Source organism: Pipra filicauda, unplaced genomic scaffold, assembly GCF_003945595.2.
Source record: "Pipra filicauda isolate LSUMZ 115617 unplaced genomic scaffold, ASM394559v2 scaffold531_size399970_pilon, whole genome shotgun sequence".
Taxonomy (NCBI): domain Eukaryota; kingdom Metazoa; phylum Chordata; class Aves; order Passeriformes; family Pipridae; genus Pipra; species Pipra filicauda.
This window is the reverse complement of record NW_024104678.1, coordinates 384,166-399,935: the sequence shown is the minus strand read 5'-3', so window position 1 is coordinate 399,935 and position 15,770 is coordinate 384,166. Positions and strand designations below refer to the sequence as shown.

The 15,770-nt window shown below is 56.0% G+C and overlaps 2 protein-coding genes across 2 annotated transcripts in view; one reads left to right on the top strand and one right to left on the bottom strand.

Moving 5' to 3' along the window:
• Window positions 1-1,718: 1,718 nt before the first annotated feature.
• FNDC5 (fibronectin type III domain containing 5) overlaps window positions 1,719-15,770 on the top strand; it is a 15,055-nt gene continuing 1,003 nt past the window's right edge. The window contains exons 1-5 of the mRNA XM_027728363.2: window positions 1,719-2,049; window positions 10,830-10,945; window positions 11,253-11,451; window positions 12,963-13,055; window positions 15,626-15,759. Of these exons, the coding sequence (XP_027584164.1) occupies window positions 1,971-2,049; window positions 10,830-10,945; window positions 11,253-11,451; window positions 12,963-13,055; window positions 15,626-15,759 (621 nt within the window). The 5' untranslated portion in view covers window positions 1,719-1,970. The remainder of the gene's footprint in view (window positions 2,050-10,829; window positions 10,946-11,252; window positions 11,452-12,962; window positions 13,056-15,625; window positions 15,760-15,770) is intronic.
• LOC113991788 (S100P-binding protein-like) overlaps window positions 7,137-15,770 on the bottom strand; it is a 25,342-nt gene continuing 16,708 nt past the window's right edge. The window contains exon 5 of the mRNA XM_039387107.1: window positions 7,137-7,328. Within this exon, the coding sequence (XP_039243041.1) occupies window positions 7,214-7,328 (115 nt within the window). The 3' untranslated portion in view covers window positions 7,137-7,213. The remainder of the gene's footprint in view (window positions 7,329-15,770) is intronic.

Here is a 15,770-nt window from a genome sequence, read left to right as displayed (position 1 = left end):
CCTTCCCATGTGTTGGGCCCCTCACTGTTGGCATAGGACGGGGTCCAGCCAAGCTGGGAATTACTGGATTTGTGTGACAATTCCCTCCATCTCGCTGCTGCTGGGGGATTTGGAGATCCCTGTGCAGAGACTCACTGCTGTTGGTACGGAGGCACATCCTGCTGAGACCTCAGCTTTGCATTTCTGGGGCCAGTTTGGCTGCACCTGCCTTGGAACTGGGGGCCTCTGGCTCTGCTCCAGGTGCTCAGTCCATGGAGGAAGCACCAGCAGGAGCCCAGATCCTGGCAGTGCCTCCTGCCCAATGTCGTGCTCTGGTGAGGGAAAGCCCAAGGGAAGCAGCAGCCTGGCCTGCAGCCACCCCTGCATGGCTGTGCCCAAATCCTGCTCCGGCGGCCGAGCTCACCCAGCCCAGCCACGTGTGGCTGGATTTGGGGTGGGCACCAAGCTCAGTGAGGGGCTGAGCCTCCCCCCTGCCAGCCCGGGGCTCCTGCTCCTCCCCTGCACCTTCTCCACTGCTGAAGTGATGAAATTTTAATCTGCTGCCAGGCAGGAGATGAAAGGGAGGCACCACAGGCGCTTCCCTGGGATGCAGCCGCTGCGGCCCCGGCACCGCGATGGGGAGCATGGACACAGACACTGTGCTGGGAATTGTCACCACCCAGGCTGAGGGAAGAGGGGTGCAATGGCGTGGGTTTGGCAGGACAGGGCTGTCTCCTGGCTCTGGTGGAGGTTTTTTTCTCTTGGGCAACGGGTGCCTGTCGCTTCTCTGGGAAGGAGTTTTGGTTTGACAGGGAGACACTTGGAGCTCTGCAGGGTCTCCTCTACACGAGGGGACCTCTCAGCTTTGGGGTGTCTCACTGTGACCCCCAAGCACGACAGTGTCTGTGCATGGCCTGAGGGTCCCCAGAACTGCTGCAGGAGGGTGGGTGGTGGCAGAGGCTGCCAACACTGAGCCCCTCACACCTGATTCACTCCCCGCCTTCATCCAGCTGGATGGATGAGTGGAGAGAAACCATTGGTCCATAAACCAAACCACAGGGACCCCACTGATGCCACACCCCCAGGCAGGTGTCAGGGGACAGACAGGCAATCAGTGATGCTGCCCAGACCCTCGGCACAGGCTCCAACATCCACCCCCTGCAGCACAGCCAGGTGCTCCCAGTCAGACCCATCCGTGCCTGCTGGAACCTGTTGTCCCTGCCCGGTGGCACCAACCCCGTGCCACCACAGCCAGCCCCTCACAGGAGCAGGACTCCTCACTTCTGTTGGGGCACGGCAGAGGGGTCGGAGCAGGGGTCCCCCAGCCGGTGTCCCATGATTTGGCAGTTGGGGTCACGGCTTCTATTCCCATCAATTAGCGACCGTTAATCAGAGGGTGTCAGTTGATTAACCTGGAGGCTAATTCCAGAGGCTCGTCTCACCCTCTTATCACGGAATTCAGAGCCTGGCGACTCGCAGGTGACACCCCGGCGGTGACACGTCCCCGCTGGTGGTCTCGGGTGGGAGTGGGACCCCATCTCCTCCCCGCGGTGTCCCGAGCAGCCCCCGGCAGGGCCGTGCCGGGACCTCGGCGGGGGCGGGAGGGGCGGGGCGGGGAAACTGAGGCAGAGAGCGGGGCCGTGCCGGGCGGGGGGCCCGAGCCGCCCCCGTCCCACCGCCCCCGGGGCCGGGGGAGGGACCGGAGCGGGGCTGCCCGGCGCTGCAGCGGGCGGAGCCGGGGCTCGGCGGGGCCGCCTCCCGGTCGAGCCCAGCCGTTCCGTGCCGTGCCGTGCCGAACCGAGCCGAGCCGGGCGCTGCCGAGCCCCGCCGAGCCCCGCCGCACCGGGCGGCACCGGCGGCCCCGGCGGTACCGGCCCCGGCGCTCTCCGCGGTGCTGAACGGCTCCGCCGCGCCCGCAGGACGCGCCGCCGGCGGGGCTCGGCCCGGCACGGCCCGGAGCGGCTCGGCCCGGCCCCGAGCGGCCGCGGGGGATGGAGCCCTTCCTCGGCTGCACCGGCGCCGCGCTCCTGCTCTGCTTCAGCTACGCCGGTCTGCGCCCGGTGGAGGCAGGTACGGGCGGCCGGGCCCCCGGGAGCGGCTGCCGGGGGTGCGGGGAGGGGGGTTCGGTGCGGGGAGATCCCCCCCGGCCGGGGGAGCAGCGCGAGGGGACGGAGTTTGGGGTCGCCGGGACTTGGTCGGGATTTGGGTGCAGAAGAGGCGGCGGTTTCGGACGCGCAGCCCCGCGGCACCGGGCTCGGGGAGCGCCGGGCGCTCGCCCCCGCGGGGTCCCGGCGTGGGCGCTCCAGCCGGGCATCCCCGGGAAAGGCGGCTCGTGGGGATGTGCTGTGGGGACGGGGAGAGCGAGCCGAGCCCCTCGCCCAGCGCTGGGCACGGAGAGGCGAAAGCTCTTGGGCACCTGAGCAGCGGCACCGGTTCGTGCCACTGGGATGAACGGGAGCAGAGGGGGCAAAGCCAGACCTGCTCTGACGATGCCGCGGCACGTCAGCCTCGGCAATCCCCCTGCCCGGCTCACCCCCGGCTGTCCGGGGCCCAACTGGGAGCCCTGTGAGCTGGGGAGGCACCGCGGCCCCAGAGGAACCTCCTCTCCGGGGGCACAGCACGTCCCAGCCACTGGAAACCAGGCCCCTCCGAGCTGAGCTGGGCAGTGGGGGATCTTCGGGGAAGGCAAAGGGCCCCATGAGCTGGACCTGATTTTGGAGCGACCAGGACGTGCTCAGGTCCTCTCCTCCCTGCATCGGCCGGGCTGAGCCTTGACCCCAGCACCCCGTGTGGGTGTAAACTGGGCAGTGCTGGTGCTGTTCCCCAGCCCAAACCAGCCGCCCTCCCCGGCCCTGTGCAGGCAGTCGAGGGCTGTCTCCTTCCCTGGCTGCAAGATGTTGGTGGAACAGCTGCTTTGATTTGCAAACCGCTGATTGCCAGGATATCTTGCATTCCAGGAGGCTGGGGGTGACTATTAGGGATGCAGGAGCTCCAGGGAGTGGAAATTCCTTTGGCCAAGTCAGCCCCGGGAGTTGCTGGAGTTACATCCAGCCTTGTCAGGGCTGCAGCAACCCCCCCCTTCCCCCCCCCGAATTCCTTCGGCTCTGTCATCCATCCTTGGCCTCTGAAGTTGCCGTTTCACAACTGACAGATCCGGGGAGATTAATGAAAACATTCCCAAGAGGAGGGAGCGATGAGGAAAACACCGCGGCACAATGGAGGCGCCTGCAATTGTGACAGCCCTCCCGATCTTCTGCAAACTAGGCCACTTCCCTGCTCTTCCTTATCCTTGAATCACCTCGGTCAGCAACTGGGAGTAAACATGGAGTTGTGCCCCTGCCCATAACCACCTCCTGCTCCTGCCTGTGCCCCGAAGTGTCCGTGCCACGTTTTGAGCTGGGCAGCTCCGTGGGCACGGAGAGCTGCCCTGTCTCATGGGTACAGCGCGTGCTGGGGAGGCAGGAGGCTCAGATATGGGCTCTGCTGGACCTGGGTGACCTTGGTGTTGGGCAACACACCCCTGCTGCCCCCTCTCTCTGCGTGTCTCCTTTGCCAAGGGTGGTGATGAGCTCTGCCCGTGCCCCGGCGAGGCAGCAGACTTGTCCTGTCCCTGTTTTTCAGAGACGGAACAGTGGAATGAGGGTCTGGAGTGGTTTTCCCAAGGTCACACGGAGGTAGTGGCAGCACCACCACCAGCTCTGTGTCCCCAGCTCCACCTGATGATGTGGCCACCAGGCCACTGAGGCACACAAGCCAAGAGTCACTGGAAAAAGCCCATGGAGAGGAAATCATTCCCAGGCAGGGATGGAGGCTCGGGGGTCCTTTCCCTTTGGACCCAGAGCTTTTGCAAGTGGGTTTAAAACAGTTCCCATTGTGAAAGGTTAAAGCTGCTGTTCCCAGGAGGGAACTGGTGCAAATTCCCCCCGGCAAAGCCATGGCAAGGGCGAGTGAGGGAGCAGCACCGAGCACAGGCCCTGCTTTGAGCAGGGGTTTGGCCAGACAGGACCATTTTTTGGCAAGGTGATGTCAAGGTGAACAAGAATTGGAAGCAGGACCAGGAGGAAAAAGTAGCTGAGAAATAACCTCCTTACCAACACTCTTTGACAGCCCTCAGCATCCCACCTGTGTGGGTGACCCCTCCAAGTCATTCCTGCTGCTCCCTGTTCCAGAGGGTCCCTGAGGAAACACTCGGGATGGTTGGCAAGTCAGAAACAGGATTTGATTTTGCCACAGCGTTGCTCTGCCAGCAGCTCCCTCCTCGTTAGGCTGAGTTAACAAAGAGGGGGGTGAGCTGGGCTGGGCTCAGGGCACTGCTGAGGGCTGTAAGAGCAGCAGGGAGATGATGGAAGACCCCAGAATAGGCCATGGCCCCTGCAACTTTTTAGGGCAAAGAGCATCTCTGCAAGGTGCTGGCCCAGAAAGCAGCTCAAGTCGGGTTTGTTTTTGTGAGATGGAGGGCAGAGGTGACATTGCCAAGGCAGAGGTAAAACCTCCCCTGCCAGCACAGCTCCAAGCCCAGTTCAGCTCTCAAGACCTGGACTGGCCTCCAGTTTGAGGAGCCCCTTAACAGCCCCCCCACCTCCACTGCCCAAAAAGGGGCCAAACCCGCCTGGCTGGATTCTGGTCACTGCTCAGCTCCAAAGTGTGTCCTCACACCCCCAAGCCACGCTCCAAACCAGCCACCTCCTCCTCTGTTGAGGTGAGTGTCCGTCCTCACCCCCTCCCCAGGCAGCCCCCCGGCCTCAGGGGGGAAGGAGAGCAAAGCAAAGCTGAAAACCCGACTCCAGGTGCTGATTCCTGCCCTGGATGTGCTCACCCTGAGCCCGGGGAGCTGAGCTCAGCCGTGGTGTGGCAGGATCAGACCGAGCCACAAGCTCAGCACACACGAGAGGGAGAGCAGTGATCGCTCTGAGAGCTCCCTGGGAATAACAAACCAACCCATTCCGGCCCCTTCCCTCCATCCCGGAGGCCACGGAGGTTCCTGGCCAGCTCAGGGGAGGCGTAAGCACTTTATTGATTTCTGCATTCCCTGTGGGAGAGGTTTAATTGGAGTGGGGAGGTTTCTAACCTCCGTGTCAGCCTCTCAGCAGGGATGCTGCTGTGCAGGAGGCAGCCAAGGTTGTGCCATCCTCTTCCAAACGCTGTCTCCTGCTGGGAATATACCCATGGAAAAGGGACATCCTGCTCAGAGAGATGTGCTTGCAGGCATTAACCGTGCACAGGGTCCTCCACGGAGTATCATCCATGTGCTGGTACTGGACACGGCCTCATCCCTTGGAAATTTATTGCTAAATAAACCCCTCCTGGTTTATAAAGTGCCCAGAGGCCGAATTAAGGCCTGAATCAAGTATAATTCAGTTAAAAGCAGAAATGTGTTGAGCAATGAAGCTGCAAATCTTTACGTGTGCAGTAAAAAGTGGGATACAAGAGCAGAGCTGGGCTGGGAGCAGCCAAAAACTCCTGGGAGAGGTCTGGCACCGGCATCCAGCGCTGTCTGGGAAAATCCTGGGCTTGCTCAGCCCCTCTGCCTCTGATTTCTCTGATATTACAGAGGGGTGGGCTTAGAGGAGCTGGAAAAGCCCGTGGCACCCAGTTCTCCACGGACATTCAGGTCCCAGGTAAACCATGCCATGACAGCAGTGACTCTGCTGTGGGTTTGCAGCATTAGAATCCAAAGGGATTGAAGGGACCTGAGTGGATCCTGCCTGGCTTTGGGACTCAGGGACCCCAAGGTTTGGCAGTGTGGGACTCTCCAAAGCAGAAGCACCCCTTCCTTCTGCCCTGAGGGATTCCCAGCAGCCAGGCTGGACACAGAGAGCATCTCCATGCTCTGGGAAAAGGCTCCATCCTCCCTGACAGCATTTCCACCCTCACGTTTGGGCACCTGCTCGCTGGGAATCGGCGGCAGAGCCGAGGGGTGGGCGGGAGGGGGCTGGCCTATTAATATCCCGTTTTTGCAGGGAAGTGGGCGGTCAGCGGGAAATAATTGCCTCTTTCCCAGCCCAAAGAACCACCAGTTGGTCTTTCTGCTCTTTGAAATTGCCAGAGCTCAGCAAAGAGCCCCGCTTCCCACAGGGCCGGGAGCGGGATGATCCCTGCTCCCTCGCACTCCCCTGGGGCTCCCCTCATTAAAACCCTCGGGAACGCTGAGCAACGTGCCAGCCCTTCCTACACACCCCATAAAGCCAGCAAGCAATTATATCCACTGATGGGATCCATGCTGGGAGAGCTCAGAGAGGCTCAGAGAGGCAGCAAAAGCAGGTCTGTGTGAATCCACATGCCTGAGAACATCACATGGATCTCACGGATGCTCCTTCCCCTTGCAGGTCGTGTCCTTCCATCTCCTGCATCTGAGGGCTGCAGGGATAAAGAGCTGCTGGGATTTAAGGCTGGCATTCGCTGCTTCCTGCAGGAAAGGGCAGCTGGCAGGTGGATGGCATGGAAGGAGCTGCTTCAGAGCCTCGGCAGGCACTCGGCTCACTGGACCATGTCCCTGGGGCTCTGAGGCTCTGAGCCCTTCCCTGCAGGAAAGGAGCTGCCTGGGAGAGGAGCTAATGGAACTGGGAAATGCTGGGAGCACAGCATAGCCTCAGCCATGTAGGAAGCAATTCCAGGCACCTCCAAGTGGTTGGAGTTTCCAGGACAGTTGAATTCAGAGGGAGGTTTTTGGGGCCAGGCTGGGCCCCTTGGCTGGGGAGATAAATCCAGGAACACACTTTAATTCCAAACCTATAACCCAATCACAGGACTTGGCCGGCCTGAGGTGACCTCCAAGGGTGTGATATTTCCATAGATTCCTCCTTTCCTTCAGTGATGCCTTTGTGGCCCAGGAACCTCCCTGATCCTACAGGTGCCAGGCAAGACACCCCAGGGTTTGGACACCCCCTTTTCTCACTCCACCACCCCTGATCAACATCCCCCCCTTCCCAGGTGACAGCAGCAGTGGGATGGAGACAAACCTTCCCCTTGCTCTTTCTCCCACCCATCCCATCCTATTTACAGCTCCAGTGGTGGAGCCAACACACGGAGCAGTGGTTGCTCTCCTCTTCCTCTTCCCCCACAGTGGCTGCTGTGCCGATAACAAAGCCAGGGAGGAGCCAACCCAGGGCTCTAAAGTGTGTGTGTGGGTTTCTCTCTCTTAAATCAAAGTCCACTAATAACAAGGAAAACATTTAATGGGGGGCTGGAAGGGGTTTCTCAGGATCCAGAGGGGATTAGGGATGATCTCCAGGGCTCATGTCTTCCTGCTGCGCAGCGGCGGCGCCGACCTGCACCTGCCAGAAGGGTTCCAGGTGAAGGGGGAGGCAGAGCTGGGACACCCAGTCCTGGGGGACCTGAGATTGCGGATTCTGTGGGAAGGAAAGGAGACATGACTTTAGAATCCCCGGCTTTGAAGCTGCTGCTCGTGTTTAAGAGCCTTGATTCTGCCTTATATCATCAAGGCTTCCCCTTGCGGGGGAGAGAGGGGGGCCCAGTTTCTGCTGATGTGAGAAGGGGAGTATCTTTCCATCCAAATTCGGCCAAACAGATCCTCTGCCAGTTTGCAGAGTGGGATTTGTTCCAGCAGCATCACAGCTCCTGCTCTGGGATGAAGCTAAACTGCTAAACCAGGAATATTGCACCACACGGGTCCCTCAAGGACCAGACAGGGAATGTGCTGCCCTCAGAGATCCTGGAGTAAACAGGCAGAGAAAGGCTTGATCCACAACATGTTCCCTGCTATCCCTGCAGCCATCCCACCCTCTGTGCCCGCTCCCAGAACACCAGCACCTTCCCTGGCTGCCACAGGCACAGAAGCAAAGTTTCCAGGAGTTGCACATGACTCTAGGAGGAAGCAAAGGTTTGGATTTGGCCCTGCTAGAGCTGCTGACCCCCTGCAGCCAGCTGGGAAGCAGGACTTACACCTTCTCCACCTGATCTCAGCCAGGCTGGCACTACAGAGAGCTGCAATGGGCCCAGGGAGCCAAAAGTCACGTGGAATATCTTGGAACAGTGTTTGGATTTTAGGAAGTCATGATCTCATTGTGCATCTCCCGGGAGCGGCCAGAAAAGGATCCTCATGGGTGAAAATTTTGCTTCCAAATTATTCACTCAGCTCTGGGAGCAGGAAACTCATTCCTCCTGGGTTTGTATTTCTGTCAAACACTGTATAATTCTCTTTTCTTAGTGCATTTTATGCTGGTTTGACACCACTGATTTATGTGTAGCTACTCCTAATCTGTGGTAGTGCAAGGGAAGGCTGTCCTAGATTCCCAGATTTTAGAGCTGCTGACTTCAACTAGTCTGCCTCTCTCTCAGGTATTGCTTCAAGGGGGGGTTCTAGAATGTTCTTGACCACCCACATCAGATGATTTCTCCCCCACCTCCATTCAGATTCCGGCTTTGCAGGCTTTGAGCTCTGGGTTGCAGCTTTGCCAAGTGTTCCCTCCTGCCTCCACCTTCTCCCACCACTTCCCAGAGGGTTCTTTGCTCTTCCCCAGCTCTTTAAGGTCTTCCCAACTCCCCCACATTTTATGTCATCAGGAAACTTGGACACTTTTTATGCTGTGCCTCCCTCAAGGTCACAAATTTCAAAGGGGACTCAGGCACCAAGCGCAGAGTGCTGCGTGTTCCCTTTTCCCAGCTTTTTCCCTGATCTCTGCTCTCTGTTCCTGTGGGGTTAATTAATCTTTTCCAAGGCCTCCTCAACTTAAGCTGAGTGGTAGCTCCTGAAAAAAAAAAAAACCCACCAAAATTTAGCTCCTAAAAATACCCAGGGAAGACAACCACGCCGGGATTCAACGGTGCAGAAGTGCCCGGCTGCAGCTGGAGACTGTTTTGTCTCCCATCCCTCAACTCAGTCATGTCCTCTCTGTATGTTCCAGCAAATTCATCAGGCATGACTCACAGACCTTCCCTGTGCACATTCCTGTCTGCTGACTGCCCCTTCCTAAAATTAGACCCGACTCTGGTTGGTTCAGGCACGGGGGAAGGTGAGAGATGCAGAGCCACGTCCCTTCCCTGGGCCACAGCAGGGAGCCGGGGTTGGAAGGGGTTGGTGCTCGGGATGGGGAGGATGATCCATCTCCCTCCTCGCCTTGTCCTTGGCTTGCAGGGGAAGGTGAGGATGATGAGTGTTTCCTCATGAGTGTTTCCTTCCCCCAAGAGCTGGCAGGGGAACACATGAGGGCCAGCCCCTGAGAGATGAGAATGCTCTGGGTCAACACCGACTCCATCATCTGCTCCAGAGGGGAATGACACATCCCCTGTGAAATCCTGGAGACCACAACCACTTGCTGCTCCTCCTGAAGTCCCAAGTTTAGCCATTCAGCAACGCTTTTGCTCACTGAGAGACTCTCTGGAATCACTCTGGGTCTGATTCTCGTCCAGACATCCTACTCCTCAGGGACTCCCCGGTGGGTGTGGAAGGAATGAGGGTGTTGCTCTGTGAGTGTAGGACAGCACTGACCTTCAGCCGGGGAATTCTGTGCTCCCGTTATTTCTCTGTTCCCAGGGGAACATTCACCAGGAGTGATGTCAGTTGTTTGGAGACACTGACACTACAGCTTGAATATTTTCAGCCCCATCCAGGCGGCTGGGACTGACTATAAATCCAACAAGTGTTACTGGAGATGGGCACACGTGCTTCCCTCTTTTACTGGTGACCTCAGCCCCGGCCCCAAAGGGGCTGTGCAGTGATTCTAATGCCACAAAAGTATTATCTTCTTATAAAAGTCAGAAAAAACATTACTCTTCCTCACCCTCCTGGGGTTATTTAGAGCATTTACTGCTTTGGGTTCAGGGCACAAGCTGGAGATTGTGAATTAAATGTGACCAGAGGAGAGGGAACAGAGTCCAGCTGGAAGAGCTGTGCCAAGTTTATGATGTAAAACCTTCACCTGAGATGCCAAGATGGGCTTTGGACTGTGCAGCTCCCTGGGGAAGAGGCTCTCAGGGAGGGTGTGCAGGAGTCCAGCTCTCCTTGGCAGGGCTGGCAGCTCCACAGGGCCATTCTACTGGAACTGGGAATAAACACAGAGCCTCAGGCAACTGCTTTCCTGGCCTGCCCTTCTCCCAGTGCAATATCCCTCGGTGTGTCCTGCCAGCTGTGGGTGGATGATTGCTGGATTTCCTCTGACATCGGCCACGAAACGCGTACGAAACATTTTCCGCCAAACTTCCAGGGAAAAGCAAAAGAAACACTCCCAGTTACTACTCCTGCATTTCAAACCTCCAGAGTGCTCATCAAAGCATTCCCTTTGCATACTTCCCAGGCAGATTTTGCATCTCCTCCCAGCTGTCACTGTCAGACCGTAGTAGGGAACAACAGAGAGAACGTGGAGCGTGGCTGGGAAGGAGGAGATGAATGAGCTGCTCAGGGCTTGGCTGTGTTGGCAAAGAAACTCTTCCCAAGGGTCAGTTATTTCATACGTAGAATCATGGAATGGTTTGGGTTGGAAGGGACATAAAGATCATCCAGGTCCTCTCCCCTGCCATGAGCAGGGACACCTTCCACTAGCCCAGGTTGCTCCAACATGGCCTTGGACACTTCCAGGGATCCAGGGACAGCCACAGTTTCTCTGGGCAACCTGTGCCAGGGCCTCCCCACCCTCATAGGAAAGGATTCCTTCCCAATATCTAAGCTAAATTTCCCCTCTCTCAGTTTGAACCTGTGCCCAATGACACTCATACTCTCAGCAGAGATCTCCTAGAACCTCACTGGGAATCGAGACCTGGAGAACCTGCAATTTCCAGGTCCCATATCCAGAAACAAACCCAGGAAGGACCCTGAGGAAGGCCTTTTCCCACTCCCTTCCTTGCTCTAGCTCTGTCTCCTGCCCCTGTAAAGGCTCTGCTCTCCCTCCTTGCAGACAGCCCGTCGGCTCCAGTCAATGTCACGGTCAAACACCTGAAAGCCAACTCGGCCGTGGTGACCTGGGATGTTCTGGAGGACGAAGTTGTCATTGGATTTGCAATTTCCCAACAGGTACAGTGCCTACAGTTACTCAGCTCCAGTCATGTTCATCTTCCCCCCCCCAGGTCCCCTCGGTGCCCAAATCCTCCTGCTGCAGTTTAAGCCCACTCCTTCTCGTCCTGCCCCCTGTGGTCCGAGGGGATTTGGCTCCCCGTCCTCTTTGCAGCGGCGTTTCGTGTGCTGGTGGCTGCAGAGAGGGAAGGGCCCGATGGGTCCCCACGTCCCTGGTGGGCAGGGCAGGAGGCAGGTGGCCTTAGGGGACAGCAGTGCACACGGGAGGCCTCCCCACCACTCTGTGCTCTCCTCTCTCGGCTTCCAGAAGAAGGACGTGCGGATGCTGCGCTTCATCCAGGAGGTGAACACCACCACCCGCTCCTGTGCCCTCTGGGACCTAGAGGAGGACACTGAGTACATTGTGCATGTCCAGTCCATCAGCATCCAAGGCCAGAGCCCTGCCAGTGAGCCAGTCCTCTTCAAGACCCCCAGGGAAGCTGAGAAACTAGCCTCTAAAAATAAAGGCAAGTGTGGGTGAGTTCCTATGTGGCCCCCGGGACGCCCAAGGCAGCGCAGGGCTCTGCAGAGAGGAAACAGGATCCTGTGCAGGGAGAATGGTTGGGATAAACACACACAGGGGGCTGAGTGTTCTCTCACAGCCCTCAGGGGACAAGCAGGATGCCTCAGGGTACCCAGCAGACAAGGCTGAGGGGTGCACAAGGTGACAGGGAGGTGCTGCCAAGGCGGGCTGCTCCTTTCTCCCGTTTCAGATGAGGTTTAACAGGCAAAGTGAGGAGGAGAAGGTTTCCATGCTGGGAGCTGTGTGTCCAGCTCCCTGCAAGTGGAGAATGCCAGGGGGAAATTCCTGAGCAGTCTGTGAACTCATGTGGAACCAGCCCCCTGGATGGCACTGGCACTTGTGGGACTCGAGGAGTCTCCTGCGCTTGGATTCCAGGGCAGCAGGAAAAAAAAAAAAACCAAATATTTCTTACATTTGAAATATTTCTGCCAAATCACAGAAAGCTGAGGGTGGAAGGGACATCTTGAGATCACCCAGTGCAAAGCCCTGCTCAGGGCAGGTTGTCCAGGATCACATCCAGCTGGGTTTTGGATATCTCCATGGAGGAAATCAGGCACTTCCTCGCTGGCAACTCCTTCACCTGTTCCTCTCAAGCCAAACCAGATTGTTGAGGGGTTTCTGTCAGCAAGAATCCCTGCTCCAAAAAGGGCCTGGGAGTGCAGGGCTGTGGCACACACAGGTCCCTGTTTGCCTGCTGAGGATCCAGCCTGTTCCAGGGCATTTGGCCATGGTTCCAAGGATGTTGCAAGTTCTTGATTCTTTCTATTAAAAGATTTGGTGGCTGTAAATACTGAATTGCTGTTCCTCTGAAAGCACTAAGAGGAGCAGTGCTCCCTTCCTGGGGGCCTGAACTGTAATCTTCTTAGTGCTTTGAAGCCAAGGAGGCGAATTACACCCCGCAAAAAGGCTCTGCTCGTTTCTGAATCCCAGGGCTCCACTGCAAAATATCCTGCCAGGCTCCTGGAACTGCTGGAGCCTGCAAGGCTTTGTGACAGCCACAGACAGCACTTACAGGGACAGAGACAGCAGAGCCACCACAGGGACAGGTAACATGTGGGCTCACCCTGTGGCAGCTCCTGTTGATCCTGTCCCTGCTCTGTCCCTTCAGGATGTCACAGAATCAGAGAATGAATCACAGAATCATGGAATGGTTTGACTTGGAAGGGACATAAAGATCACCCAGTCTCACTCCTTACCATGGGCAGGGACACCTTCCACTAGCCCAGGTTGCTCCAACATGGCCTTGGACACTTCCAGGGATCCAGGAGCAGCCACAGCTTCTCTGGGCAACCTGTGCCAGGGCTCCCCACTCTCCCAGGGAGGAATTTCTTCCTAACATCCCATCCAAGCTGCCCTCCTGTCAGGGTGAGGACTCCCTCAGAGCTGTGACCCTGACACACTGCAGATTTGGCTCAGGGTGTTTGGTTTCATGTCTCTCTTTCCCCCCTTGTGCAGATGAGGTGACAATGAAGGAGATGGCGAAGAAAAACCAACAGCTGCGAGCGGGGGAAATTCTCATCATTGTTGTGGTGTTGTTTATGTGGGCAGGTCAGTTCAACCTCTCCCTCAAAAGCATGTGATATCCACAGAGTATCCCTAGGGATGGCTGGATGGATGGCTTGGTTTGCACGTGTAATCATGGAAAGACCTGAAAAGAGACCCTTCCTCCCACCAGGAGTGTGGAGTACTCAGCTGTAAGGTTGGGCAGTGCCAAAAGCAGGAGAATCAGTGGGTCAGGTCTGGTCCACCAGGAGTAGATAATGGACTTGATGGAGCCAATTCCCAATGGCTAATCCTGTAATCTCATTTTTTTCCGGAATGATCTGAATATAACGCCCTCAGCCCTGGAGTCATGGACTGGTTTGGGTTGGAAGGGATCTTAAAGATCATCCAGTCCCACCCCCTGCCACGGGCAGGGACACCTCCCACTAGACCCAGGCTGCTCCAAGCCCTGTCCAACCTGCCCTGGAACACTTCCAGGGATGGGGCACCCAAACATCCAAGGGGATGCCTCGAGCCCTTCAGATGATACAGGGCATCTGTAATTATCTGGATATTATATGACTCCAACACTATGCAAAACAGAAATTTAAGAGTCTCACTCTCCACACCCACTATTTTATATATATATGTATATATATATATAAATGTACACACTAAAATCTACTTAAAACCAATTAAAATAATGGAAGCATATGGAAGAGTTTTCCAACAAGAGCTTGGCACCACATGTCAACAGATCTTACAGGAAATTGCACCTAGGGGAGATCTCACTTGTGTTTTAAGCCTGTAAATAGGGAGAGGAAAACCCCTCCAACTCCTGCTCTGTGGGTTTAGTGTGTCTGAAGTGGCTGTTGTTTGGAAATTACACCCATGAGTTAATGGGAAGTCAAGTTTGCACAGGTTTGTTCTCTGTTCAGAGCCCTGGCGTCCCCTGACTGCCTGTAAAACATTAATGATCCCACATTTGCTCCCTGAATGGCTCAGGTGACCCGAGGAAATCTGGCAGGGAGGGAAATTAGCAGCAGGATAAATCTGTGATCCATAACAAGACAGCCTTTGCCACTCGTGTTTAGTTCCCCTGTCCCAGTCAAACTACTTTCCCACACACAGAATATTCCTCATCACAGAGGGGGAAGAAAGGATTAACTATGTCCTGCAAAGTTCCCTACAAGTGAATCCATGTATTACATTTTTTTTGCCCTTATTTGCACCTCCAGAGCCAGGGCAGAAGTTATTCCCAAAGACAACAACCACACAAAAACCTAAACTAAATTAAAGGGTTTCCAAAACCTCTAGTCCATGATTTTTTCAGCATTTATGCCAAGTTTTACTTGTGCACATCCAAATTTAAATGCCCTGCCAGGAAAAACAATCATGAATAATTACATGGAGCGACTGAACAACTGATTCATCTCCCCCTGTAGAATAATCTGAAACTCAGATCAGCTGGGAACAAAGAATTTGCTAATCCCACAATTTCCCTTCCAGACAGATGACTTACATTTAAAAAGGAGAGGAGGGGGGGAAGAATCTCTCTGCATCGAGTGGGTTCTTTACAAAGTCTCAGTGTAAAAAAACCCTCCCTCCAGCTCTTAACCCGCCCTGTGTGATGATGTTTGAGCAAATCCAAACTGGAACCAGTCCGTGCCCAGGGCTCTGGACTGAGCCAAGCCCCAAATTCTTGTGCTGTCGGTGTTTCTGACATTTTTTGTGGCACTTTGCTTCTTTGTGCCTCAGTTTTGCCCTCTGAGATCACAGAAGGTGTGACCCTGGCAGATGTTAACACCTGCTCTCCCAGGATCAGCCGTTTGTCCCCATTCCCAAAGAAAGGACTGGGATCTCTGTGCATGTCAGCAAAGCCTGGGGGCAGCTGCCATAACCACAACTCACCTCACAGAGCAGTTTGTGATGATCTGGTGGAAGTTTTACACACATTTTGCTATTAAGGAGTATTTTTCAGTAAGGGAAAAGCAGCATCTGCCTGGACCTACTTAACCTACGTGTCTGGAATGCGCAGGCAGAGATGTTATTTGGTGAAAGCATCACAAGGAAGCTTTGGAGACAGACATTTGCAGTCTTCTTACGTGCCATGGCTGCCCCTGCTTCCCTCTCCATGTGCCTGGGCGGGAGGAAATTTCCACTTGCAGCTTGTGCTGCCGTGGCTGTTGCACATCTGCAGGTGTTGTCCTGCTGCTGGCACACGGGACCTGCCTCCCCTCTGCCAGCTCCAGCTCCTCTTCCCCTCAGAGGACAGAGATCAGAGGACACGTTTTCACTAACCAGAAATTCCAGGAGCCCCTGTGTTTGCAAAGCAAAAAAATCCCATGGAACCGCAGGGGTTGGTTGTTGGCGTGAGGGCTTAAAACACTTGTCCCATTTATTAACGGGGAAGTTGGAACATAATTAAGCTTCTGTCCTCCTGTCTAACTAGTTTAGCATGGAATTAGGCACGGGGGAAGGAAAGAGCCAGAGGGCTGCCTGGCTGCGTTAGAAAATGATCCTTGGGAGGAATTGTGGATGCTGCCGAGGAGGCACAAAGGCGGCTGGCAAGGAGGGATCTCTGATCTCGGCAGGCTGAGCTCGTCTGTGTGATCACTGATGGTTTTTCCTGTCAGGGGTGATCGCCCTGTTCTGCAGACAGTACGACATCATCAAAGATAACGAGCCAAACAACAGCAAGGAGAAAGCCAAGAGCGCCTCGGAGAACAGCACCCCGGAGCACCAGGGCGGGGGGCTCCTGCGCAGCAAGGTGAGAGCTGG